Here is an 11,636-nt window from a genome sequence, read left to right on the forward strand (position 1 = left end):
CGGTTCGAGGGAAACTTGTTGGAAGGCAGCTGTAAGATCCAACTTAGCTGAAGGGAGTCATAAAAACAAACCTTGGCTGCAAACTGATGCCTGTGTATCTGGGAGTAAGCCCCCTCATGTACCTGGGACAGAGTTCCAAGTAGACTGACTTGGATTGCACTGTAAACTGCAAACTTGGAAGTCCATGGCTTGAATTTTCCCTTTATCACAAAAAACAGATGGACTTAGTCGGATCAGCTTTCTTAGCCCCTGACCTACCTTCCTAGGTCGTTTCTATGGACTGCAGCCAGATAATGTATGCAAAGCACTTGGAACACTCTCAAGTGTTATATAAAATGCCGTGTCTTAACTGTGATTCAGTGAGTAAGGGAGTAAATCCAGATCTTGCTAGTCTAAATGTAGCCCTGTGTCCGCTACATCACACTGGGATTTAAACCACAGAAGTAAATTCCAGCTGAAGATCTTCCTTTTTCTTTTTCAAGGGACCAAACATCACCTGACACAGTCCGTCGCCATGACAGCCTTGATCATCCATGTCTTTATTCTGCTCTTGGTTTCCTCTTTGGGTAAGAGTTTGTGTGATATTTGAATGAAAATGAATGTGTAGAGCCCTATTTTCCTCTAGGGCAGGCAGTCCTCAACTTGTTGAACTCGTAGGCAGCTTTGGAGTTTTGAGAACAGTCAGGGAGTGGTCCACCAAAATGGCTGCCATGAGGGTTCAGTTCAATCAAAAAAAGTTGAGAGGTTTCAAGCCTTCTTCTAAGATAGATTCTGCTATTTCTGAATAGGTGTTTCCTGCTTGGGCTCTTCTTGGTGTAGTGGTTAAGTGTGTGGACTCTAATCTGGGAGAACTGGGTTTGATTCCCCACTCCTTCACTTGCACCTGCTGGATGACCTTGGGCAAGCCATAGTTCTGGCACAGCTGTTCTTGAAAAAGAGCAGTTTCTGTCAGAGCTCTCTCAGCCCCACCTACCTCACAGGGTGTCTAATGTGGGGAGGGGAAGGGAAAGGAGTTTGTGAAGGATGGGGTATAAATCCAATCTCTTCTTCTTCTTCTTACTTCATTGACATGAAGAATATTGAGATTTGACTGTTTTGAGGAAGAGATGTTTTGAGGGAGAAAGAAGAGGGCATCAAGAAACATATTGGTGGACCCCATGACTCCTATGGGCACTATGTTGGGTATCACTGCTGTAGAGTCATGGGAAATTTTACTTCATTCCTTGTGGGGCAAAACAAAGGAGAGACTGGGAGTTCTGTGTGACTGGAACTCCCATACAATACCATATAGGAGAAATACAGCTATATAAACATAAAAGCACCCCACTGAGGTCCCTCCCCCCCCAGGCTCCCCCCCCAAAAAAATCTCTAGAAGTTTTTCACCCTGGACCAACCCTAGGCCTGTATTTTTTTACTGCTGAGGAAACCTACTGATATGGTAATCGAAAGAAAGTCAGTCTGAACTGGTATTTTAACTTGTGCATCAGGTAAAAGATTTTCAGCAATGATCCATTATTAAGGCTTTTAAATTTGTTAGTACCTGCTAAACAATTCTTTACCTCCCCAAAATCCTATCTGAATTAGGCAACTTATCACATTTGCATGTATCAAATTTGCATGTATTTGAATGTTTTGCATCCTCTGCTTTGCTTCTGCAAGTCCTAGGGAGGGGGCAATGAAGCCTGATCTTGAGGGTACCTGATGAACCCACCACACCAGGCCTCATAGGCCTCTCTAGGCATTGCTCACCTACCACCAAGCCCTAAGCATTAGAAACTTAATTTTCAAAAAATGAAAGTGGAGATTTCCCAGAAGCTGGGTTATGCACCGAACTCCCTGGAGAAAATGGCTGCTTTGGAGGGTGGTCCCTGTGGCATTGTACCCCACTGATGTCCCTGTCCTCCCCAGGCTCCACTCCCAATTCTCTAGGAGTTTCCCAATCCCAACCTGGATCTGGCAACCCTAACCCCCTCCATTCCCTGCCGGTGGCCAGGGGGGACCTGACAACCCTATTGGGGGGCTGTCAACTCCAGGTTGGGAAACTCCTGGAGATCTGTGGTGGATACTAGGGTGGACAGGGACCCCACTGGGGTACAATGCCACAGAGTCCACCCTCCAAAGCATCAATTTTCTCCAGGGGAAAGGATCTCTGTAGTCTGGAGATGAGCTGTAATTCTGGGAGGTCCCTAGGTCCCACCTGGAGGTTGGCATCCCTGCTTCACTTGCATGGCCAGGAGAATAACTCTGCCAGAAGAAGATTGGGGGAACAGGCAGGGCCGCTAACCTCCAGATGGGGTCTGAAGATCTCCCAGAGTTATAGGTGATCTCTAGACTACAGAGGTCAGTCCCTTCATAGAAAATGGCTGCTTTGGAGGGCAAACTCTATGGTATACCATAGATTCTAGGTGAAACCCCTCCACAGATTCCCCCCTCCACAGACCAACCCCCAAATCTCCAGAAATTCCCCAGGCTGCAGTTGGCAACCCGAGGAACAGGTCTGATGACCTAAGCAGCAGGGAGGAGAGGTTATGAAGAGTGCCCCATTATGGTGTGTAGATGCCAGGGAGTTGATGTCAGGCTTGGGCCTACTTACGCTCCTGTTTAAATCATTGGTACCTTTCCTTGCTTCCCTATAAAACAAACGCCTCAAGGTCTTTTCCAGAGCAGCAAATGCCTCCAATCCATGGGACATTCTTTTGAACAGCAGCCTAGGCAGGGGCTGACTTTTGGGTACATTGTGAGCAGAGAAAAGTCACATGCCTGGGTTGAAGTGACTAGAGAGCAATGTTCCCTCTAAGCTGTGGAGTCTTGTGAGCAAAAATTCTGCTTTGTGAGCTACTGGCATAAAAATTGTGAGCGAGCGATTTGGCTACTGCATAAATCAGTTTGCTCTGGAGCCATCCTCCCTGAGCTGAGTCAAAAATCTGTGAGCCGGAGGCGAAAAAACTGTGAGCTAACTCACACCAACTCAGCTTAGAGGAGTCAGACTGAGTGTGTTGCCCGTGATCTTCTGTGGTCACTCTTTGGTCACCATAGCACAGGGCAGTAGACGTGGCTCTTACTGGCTCCATTTTATTCTCAGCACAATCTTGTGAACTAAGTTGAGGAGGGGGCCATATGGTCACTCTGTGGGCATCCTGCTGCCCGGGATCGTCTGTGTTCACTGTATGGTCACCATAGAGTTTTTAGCCAAATGCTAGAGCATCCCCCGCACAATGTGCCCAGCACAATGACATCACCTCCAGGTGATGTCATCATCCCGGGCGCGGTGGGGCTCTTTGTGGGCAGGGCTCCCCCCACCAGCCAGCTGGCCGGCAGCGGGTTGGGGCCCTGAAATCAAGGAAAACCCCACCCCCATCGTGAGGATGACAACCCTAGTCACTGGAGCACACATGAAGCTGCCTTTTACTGAGTGAGACCATTGGTCTGTCAAGGTCAGAATTGTCTGGCACTGCCTCTCCAGGGTCTCAGGCAGAGGTATTTCACATCACCTACTATCAGATCCTTTTTACTGGAGATGCAGCGGACTGAACCTGGGACCTTCTGTGTGCAAGGCCCACCCCCAGTCACTCCTTCTCAGCTTAACTTGAACACATGAAGCTGTCTTATACTGAATCCGACCCTTGGTGCATCAAGGTCAATATTGTCTACTCGGAGACTGGGAGTGGCTCTCCAGAGCTTCAGGCAGAGGTATTTCACGTCACCTACTGCCAGATCCTTTGAAGTGGAGATGCTGAGGATTCAACCTGGGACCTTTCGCACACCAATCAGATTTTCTACCACTGAACTATGGCCCCCTCCCCAATTTAACTCACAAGACTGTGCTGAGAATAAAATGGAGCCAGTAAGAGCCATGTCCACTGCCCTGTGAGAGCCACTTTGGTGTAGTGGTCAAGTGCATGGACTCTAGCCTGGGAAAACCAGGTTTGATTCCCCACTCCTCCACTTGCAGCTGCTGGATGACCTTGGGCAAGCCATAGTTCCATCAGAGCTGTTCCTGAAAAAGCAGTTTCTGTCAGAGCTCTCTCAGCCTCACCTACCTCACAGGGTGTCTGTTGTGGGGAGGGGAAGGAAAAGGAGTTTGTAAGCCACTCTGAGTGAAGGGCGGGGTATAAATCCAATCTCCTCCTCCTCCTCCTCCTCCTCCTCTTCCTCTTCTTCTTGGTGGAATAAATGAAAGGTGTAGTGACTGTGGTTCCTGCCACTGTATGGTGTACAAGTCTGGATCAGCACAGGGGTTTCATAAGAATATAAGAGAAGCCATGTAGGATCAGGCCAATAGCCCATCCAGTCCAACACTCTGTGCCACACAGTGGCCAAAACCTAGGTGCCATTGCATATTCCATGCATATTGGTTCCTGTGGTTGGCACCTGATACCCTCCCCTGTGATCTGTTTGCACAGACTGAGGCTCTCTACGTGCTTGCTTTCTGGAGAGGCTGGGTGGTAACCATACCTTCTAGCTTCATGCACATCATGTTTTATTGGCATAAATGTTGACCGACCATCCCTTCATAGCCCAAACGCCTTTGTATATGAAAAGGTGCTGAGGGAAGGCCGCACTCAGGAACATACCCCTTGATTGAAGAAAGCAGTTTGCTGAAGGCTGTTCTCTGTGGCCCACGTGGCCATCCTCGAGAAACTCATCTGTTGTTCTGTGCAAAAACAAAAACTGGTTGGATCTCACAGGTTGGATCCAGTGAGCATTTTTGCTCAGTCTTGCCCAGTCTTGCCCTGGCCTGGATAGCCCAGGCAAGCCCAATCTTGTCAGATATCAGAAGCTAAGTAGGGCCAATCCTAGCAAGTACTTGGATGCGAGACCTCCAAGGAATACCAGGGCCATGATGTAGAGGCAGGCAATAGCAAGCCACCTCTCTGAACATCTCTTGCCTCCAAGTCCCACTAGGGGTCACCACAAGTCAGCCACTACCAGGCATGCGCGCACACACATGCACATATACACAAAAAATTACATATCTTGCCCAGTCCCCCTCCTTACTACAGCCCCTATCTCACTTGGCTTTTGTCCATGCGTGTCCCATGATTCAGAGTACAGCCTTCTTGGTGCTCAAAATGGATCACTTTCTCCCCTTTTCAGCAGCAGAGAATCTGGTTAGATCCCATTCAATGTTCCCTCTAAGCTGTGGAGTCTTGTGAGCAAAAATTCTACTTTTTGAGCTATTGGCATTAAAGTTGTGAGCGAGCAATTTGACTACTGCATAAATTAGTTTGCTCTGGAGCCCCATCCTTCCTGAGCTAAGACAAAAATGTGTGAGCCGGAGGCTAAAAAGATGTGAGCTAGCTCACATTAATTCACCTTAGAGGGAGCACTGATCCCATTCTTTTTTTTAAATTATTATTATGATTTTTTATTTATTTTTTATTATTCTATGACTCCCGTCCACTACATTGGATCCTGTGACTCCCTTCTACCAAGCGTTCTTCCAACAGAAACTGGACTTTTTGCCATCAGAGGGAGGTTTTCTCCACCAGATATAGTCTTTGTCCTTTGGAGGAAGACTTATTAGAATTCTCCCCCGGAGGAAGACTTAATAGAAGAGTATCATAAGACACCCCCCCTTAGTGACAAGGAGACACAGGATCCAACCTCAGACAAGTAAAATACCTTTAAGAATTTGATTGAGATTCCTCAGTCAAATTCACCGGAGTGTGCGTCTGAAAACCAACTAGGCATTTGTCAATGGAATGCATAGTTTGATTAATCCATGTGGTCAATCCCATGAACCTCTCCATACAAGTAAGAAACTTTTAAAAGAGATTTAAACCCAAACAAAATGTCACAGAATTCAAAGCTACAGCAAACTGGACTATCAGAACAGCATTGTATGGAAACTCAAGAAAGGTGGTCTTAAAGCTTCACAAACAGTGCAGTGCTAAGCAAAAGATTCCCCCCCCCCCAAATCAAGTCGCAACTGCCTTATGGCAACCCCATAGGGTTTTTAAGGCAAGAGATGTTCAGAGGTAGTTTGCCATTGCCGGCGTCTGCATAGCAAACCTGGATTTCCTTGGTGGACTCCGCTCCGAATACTGACCAGGGCTGAACCTGCTTAGCTTCTGAGATCTGATGAGATTGGGCTTGCCTGGGCTATCTAGGTCAGGGCAAATTACACCCTTCGAAACTAGTTGAAGTCAATTGGCTTAGAAGGGAGTAACTCTGCTTAGGATGCCATGGGAAATCTTGTAAAACAATAATGGAAGCAGAGCTCCGCATGGAAGCCATGAGGAGTGTGGTGTGTGTGTGTGTGTGTGTGTGTGGGTGAGCACATCTAAAAGTTAGAGAAAGTTGTTAATTGACTCATGTTTCTTACTCATGCCTGGTTGTTTTTAAGTGCTTGCCAAGAATGGCTCACCACCCAAGGGACACCCCTGCGTTCCCCACTCTCAGCCATGGCAAGCGGCCATCTTCAGATCCTTCTCTTTCTACTGCGGAGCCATCCTCCTAGATCAGAGCTGGGTACTCACGGCAGCTCACTGCAATAATGGGTAGGTGGGCACAGGGAGGAATGAAGGTGGGCATGTATGCTTGCGGTTTCTCTGGGGTGGGCAGGGATGACAGCATTTTATTTATTTATTTATTTAAAACATTTTAATGCTGCCTTTAAACTTGATTACTACCTTTGATGGAAGAGACACACATCCAGACACATTGGATATTTGTTACCAGAACAATTTGGAGATCATGTGCAGTTACCATGAGAGATTATCCATGGCCTACTGTGTAAACTTTTAGCAATTGCACATCACATGAGAAAGCAACACCTGGCTCTAAAGAAAATCTTTATTCATATATTTATTTCTGGATGTGTGTTGTTTTACGATAGTAATATTGACCACTGAGGAAGGCCCTAAGGGGCCGAAACGTGCATGGTCTACTGGTCATAAGATATACCCATCAATTATATATGTAAAACTATCGGCTGTCCGTGTAAAAAGTTTTAAAAGTCTGATATTTGGATCATTTATTTTAACCTATTTTATCTTTTACTAATGTGTACACCATAATAAATATTTGTATTTTTGTAATAGCTTGTTTTGTTAGCTTGACGAACAATCAAAACATGAATATATTTTTAAAAAGAATACATAGTATAAGAACAATTAAAAACTAAAACTGAGCAAAACACATGCACAATTAAAGCACATAGACAGGAAGTGAGGTCAGCGAAGGAACATCAGACGAAACAGATAAGTCATCTGACAGAGAAGACAATGACAGAGGGACAGAGGGATCTTTCTGCGTGAGGAATTCCATAAGTCTGTTGCCATAACTGGATTTTTCAGATTGCTACCCATCTAGCCTAAGATGGCGGGGGCACTTGAAGCAGGGCCTCTCAGGATGGCTGCAGTGGTCGGGTGGATTCAGATGGTTCAAATGTGACAAAATTGCTTTGATTTAAAGAAAAATAGGCAAGAGTCAATGAATAACGTGAACGCAATAGGTGAGCACCCCTGCCTATGGTTACCAGCGTCAAGGTAAGGTCTGGAGTTTTCCTGGAATTATAACTGATATCCAGACTACAGAGATCAATTCCACTGGAGAAAACGGAAGGTGGAAGTGAGAAGTCATAGAGTGATACCATATCCCCTTAGAGGTTCCTGCTCCCCCAGACATCCAAGAATTTCCCAAGAATTGCACATCACATGAGCCAGCTGGTCCATAGGCTTGCCAAGTCCCCCTGGGGGGCGGGGAACCCCCCGCCCCAGAGGCCCGTTCCCCACCATCGCCAGATTGGGCCCCGGGGGGAACTCCACCCCAACGTGCATGTCACCAGGAAGTGACGCGACCACACTGGGCACGCTGGGGGCGGGGCCACAGTCATCCGAGGGAAAACTCTATGGTTTTCCCTCGGATGGTCACGGCCCCGCCCCCAGCGTGCCCGGTGTGGTCGCGTCACTTCCTGGTGACGTGGATGCGGCGTTCCAGGATCGACCCGTGGATGCGCGCACTCCAGGATCGACCCGGGAGTCTCCCGCTTCAGGATGAGGTACGACTTGGCAACCCTACTGGTCCATGATGGGAAGAAGCCCCTGAAACTGGGGGCTGGCAAGCCTGCTTGGAGGCGAACAGTATGGCACCACACTCCTGCTGAGCTCCCTTCCCAAAATCTTCCCTCTCTAGGCTCCACCCTCAAATCTCCAAGAAATCCCCAACCCTGAATTGGGAGCCCTGCTTTTGAGTGAAGAAAGAGTAGTGGCATCCTGTAAACTTTTTAAGGTGCAGTACAAAAAAGAAGAGAATTCAAATAGGATAGTTGACCAAAGGTCCTTTTTAATTTTGTTTGTTTTTAAGAAAGGGAAATGAGGGGGAGAAATGCTCAGTCTCAAAACTGAAACTGAACTAGTGGAATAGTGCCAGAAATCTCTAGGGAATAAAAATATATCCTCACTCTGCTCCCAACTCCTTGATCAGCACCACCAATCCACAGTCCAGGGCAAATTCCCACCTGCGTTGCTTCCTTCACAGTGCTGTCCGCATCCGGCTCGGAGAAGGAAACCTAAATCACTTTGATGGAACGGAACAATATAAGCATGTGATCAAAGCCATTGTCCACCCTGAATACAATCGCTCAACCCACAACAACGATCTCATGCTGCTGAAACTGATGACCCCAGCAAGGCTGAACTGCTACGTACAGCCTTTGGGACTGTCTTCCCAGAGGGCAAGTCCTGGGGAAATGTGTTTGGTATCAGGATGGGGAGCTCCCATAAATGCTCAAGGTATGTACACTACGTTGGCTTGGCTTGGCTTCCCTGATCCAAAAATATAGGTATCCTATCTAGGTAGGGTTGCCAGTTCAGGGTGGGAAAATACCTGGAGATTTTGGGGGTGGAGCCTGGGGAGGCAGGGATTGGGGAGGGGAGGGGCCTCCGCAGGGTACAGTGCCATAGAGTCCACCCTCCAAAGCAGCCATTTTCTCCAGGAGAACTGATCTTGGTCATCTGAAGATCAATTGTAATAGCGGGAGATCTCCAGGCCCCACCTGGAGGTTGGCAGCCCTTGGGGTACCAACCTCAAGGTAGAAGAAGAAGAAGAAGAAGAGATTGGATTTATACCCCGCCCTTCACTTGGAGTCTCAGAGCGGCTTACAAACTCCTTTCCCTTCCCCTCCCCACAACAGACACCCTGTGAGGTGGGTGGGGCTGAGAGAGCTCTTGACAGAAACTGCTCTTTTTCAAGGACAGCTGTGCCAGAGCTTGTGGCTGACCCAAGGTCACATCAGCAGGTGCAAATGGAGGAGTGGGGAATCAAACCCGGTTCTCCCAGATTAGAGTCCGCACACTTAACCAGTACACCAAACTGGCTCACTACCAAACAGGTAGGGCCTGATGTTCTCCTGGAATTACAAATGTCCTCCAGACCACAGGACTCAGTCAGTTCCCTTGGAGGAAATGGCAGCTTCAGAGAGCAAACTCTATGGCACCATATCTCCACTAAACTCCCTCCCCAGATTGCGCTTCCCAGTTACTGCCCCCAAATCTCCAGGGATTCCCCAAAGCAGAGCTGGCAGCCTTAATAGCAACAGCACTGTCCGTACTATATGTACAACCTATATGTTCAAAGATATGTAGATACAAATGGGGAACCTGCAAGTACTTGCAGTGGGTCATCTCATTTCTCCCTCCTCCATCATCTGTTTTTTTCCCTTCCCTGAAAGTCCCAATAGTATCTCCTCTTTTCTTGCTTCCTTCTCTCCTTCCCACTTACCAGCCAGGGTATCTTTAATCTTCTGGCAGGCTGTCCCTGGAAACACTGTCCATGGGGTCAGCCAATGGGCTGGACCAGTTGTGTGATTTAGGAACCCACGGGGACTGCCAATGTTCCCTCTAATTCCCCCCCCCCATCCTACTGAGCAGAGCAGTTCACTACTTGAAAAGAATATAAGTGCTGTCATCTTCAAATGGGCAATGGGCAGTGCAATACCCTGTGTGGTTCCAGATTGCTGCTGCTGCTAAGGCACTCAAGCGCACGGCTTAGAGGGAACACTGACTGGTACCCCCATATCCTCACTTTTCCGTGTTTCCTTCTCTCCTACCCACACATCCACCTTTCATCTGCTCCTCCTCTTCAGCTATATTATTTATTTTCTTCATTTATACCCCAGTATACCCCAGAGCCAGTTGGGTGTAGTGGCTTGGGAGTGCAGACTCTAATCTGGGAGGACCGGGTTTGAGTCCCCACTCCTCCACATGCAGCTGCTGGTGTGACCTTGGGTCAGTCACAAGTTCTCTCAGAGCTGTTCTCTCAAGAGCAGGTCTGGAAAGAGCTCTCTCAGCCCCACCTACCTCACAGGGTGTCTGTTGTGGGGAGGGGGAGGGAAAGGAGATTGTAAACCACTCTGAGACTCCTTCGGGTAGTGAAAGGCAGGTTATAAATCCAATCTCCTCTTCTGTCTACACAGTGGGCAGCTTACATTGTTCTCCTCTCCTCCATTTTATCCTCACGCTTTTGTATTTTATGTAGCAAACTGATTATTATGTTCTCATCCTTCTCCCTGTCCCCTTCCAGATTTGTTCTAGGTATATTAATGTCCTGTAAGATTAATTTTATTTATTGCCATTCTGTAAATTATATGCTTAGTAACAAAATTCTTGCTTACCCTAGTACTGGTATTTGGTTGTCAAATTAGTTTGTGGTGGCCATGTGCTGTGGTGATTAAAGTTTCTCAGAGGTGGGGGACCTGAGTTCAAATCCCCACTCTGCAATGAAGTTTGCCCAGTGACCTTGGGTTAGTCTAGGGCTGGCAGCTCCAGGTAGGGTGGAGCCTGAGGAGGGTGGGGGGTTGGGAAGGACTGAGAGCCAGGTTGGTGTAGTTGTAGTGTAAGGTAAAGTAAGGTAAAGGTAAAGGTTCCCTTGCTCGAAAGCCAGTCGAGTCCGACTCTAGGGTTGCGGTGCTCATCTCCGTTTCAAAGCCGAAGAGCCAGCGCTGTCTGAAGATGTTTCTGTGGTCATGTGGCCAGCGTGACTAAACACCAAGGCGCATGGAACGCTGTTACCTTCCCACCGAAGCGGTACCTATTTATCTACTTGCAATTTCTTGCTTTCGAACTGCTAGGTTGGCAGGAGCTGGAACTAGAGATGGTAGCTCACTCCGTCATGCGGCATACTCGGGTCTCGAACTGCTGAACTACTGACCTTCCACAGCCTGCAGCTCAGCGTCTTGACCACTTGAGCCACCGCAGCTCCTAGTGGTTAAGTACACAGACTCTAATATGGGAGAACCGGGTTTGATTCCCCACTCCTCCACTCGCAGCTGCTGGATGACCTTGGGCAAGCCATAGTTCTGTCAGTGGTGTTCTTGAAAAGAGCTGTCAGAGCTCTCTCAGCCCCACTTACCTCACAGGGTGTCTGTTTTGGGGAGGAGAAGGGAAAGGAGTTTGTAAGCTGCTCTGAGACTCTGGATTTATACACTGCCCTTCACTCAATCTCTTCTTCTTCTCTTCAGTGAGGTATAATGTCGTAGAGTCCACCTTCCAAAGTGGCCACTTTTCCCAGGTGAACTGATTTCTGTCGCTTGGAGATCAGTTGTAAAACCTCCAGCCGCCACCTGGGTTAGTCTCTCTCTCTCTCTCTCTCTCTCTCTCTCTCTCTCTCTCTCTCTCTCTCTCTCTCTGCCC

The 11,636-nt window shown here is 47.9% G+C and overlaps 1 protein-coding gene across 1 annotated transcript in view; it reads left to right on the top strand.

Annotated features, from left to right (window-relative positions):
* Positions 1-458: 458 nt before the first annotated feature.
* Positions 459-11,636, top strand: part of LOC107122017 (kallikrein-15-like) — a gene marked incomplete at its 3' end in the record, with an annotated part of 13,250 nt that continues 2,072 nt past the window's right edge. Inside the window, exons 1-3 of the mRNA XM_015425036.1 lie at positions 459-566; positions 6,350-6,503; positions 8,485-8,738. Of these exons, the coding sequence (XP_015280522.1) occupies positions 515-566; positions 6,350-6,503; positions 8,485-8,738 (460 nt within the window). The remainder of the gene's footprint in view (positions 567-6,349; positions 6,504-8,484; positions 8,739-11,636) is intronic.

This window comes from Gekko japonicus, unplaced genomic scaffold (assembly GCF_001447785.1).
Source record: "Gekko japonicus isolate JY-2015 unplaced genomic scaffold, Gekko_japonicus_V1.1 scaffold2515, whole genome shotgun sequence".
In the NCBI taxonomy this organism is placed as follows: domain Eukaryota; kingdom Metazoa; phylum Chordata; class Lepidosauria; order Squamata; family Gekkonidae; genus Gekko; species Gekko japonicus.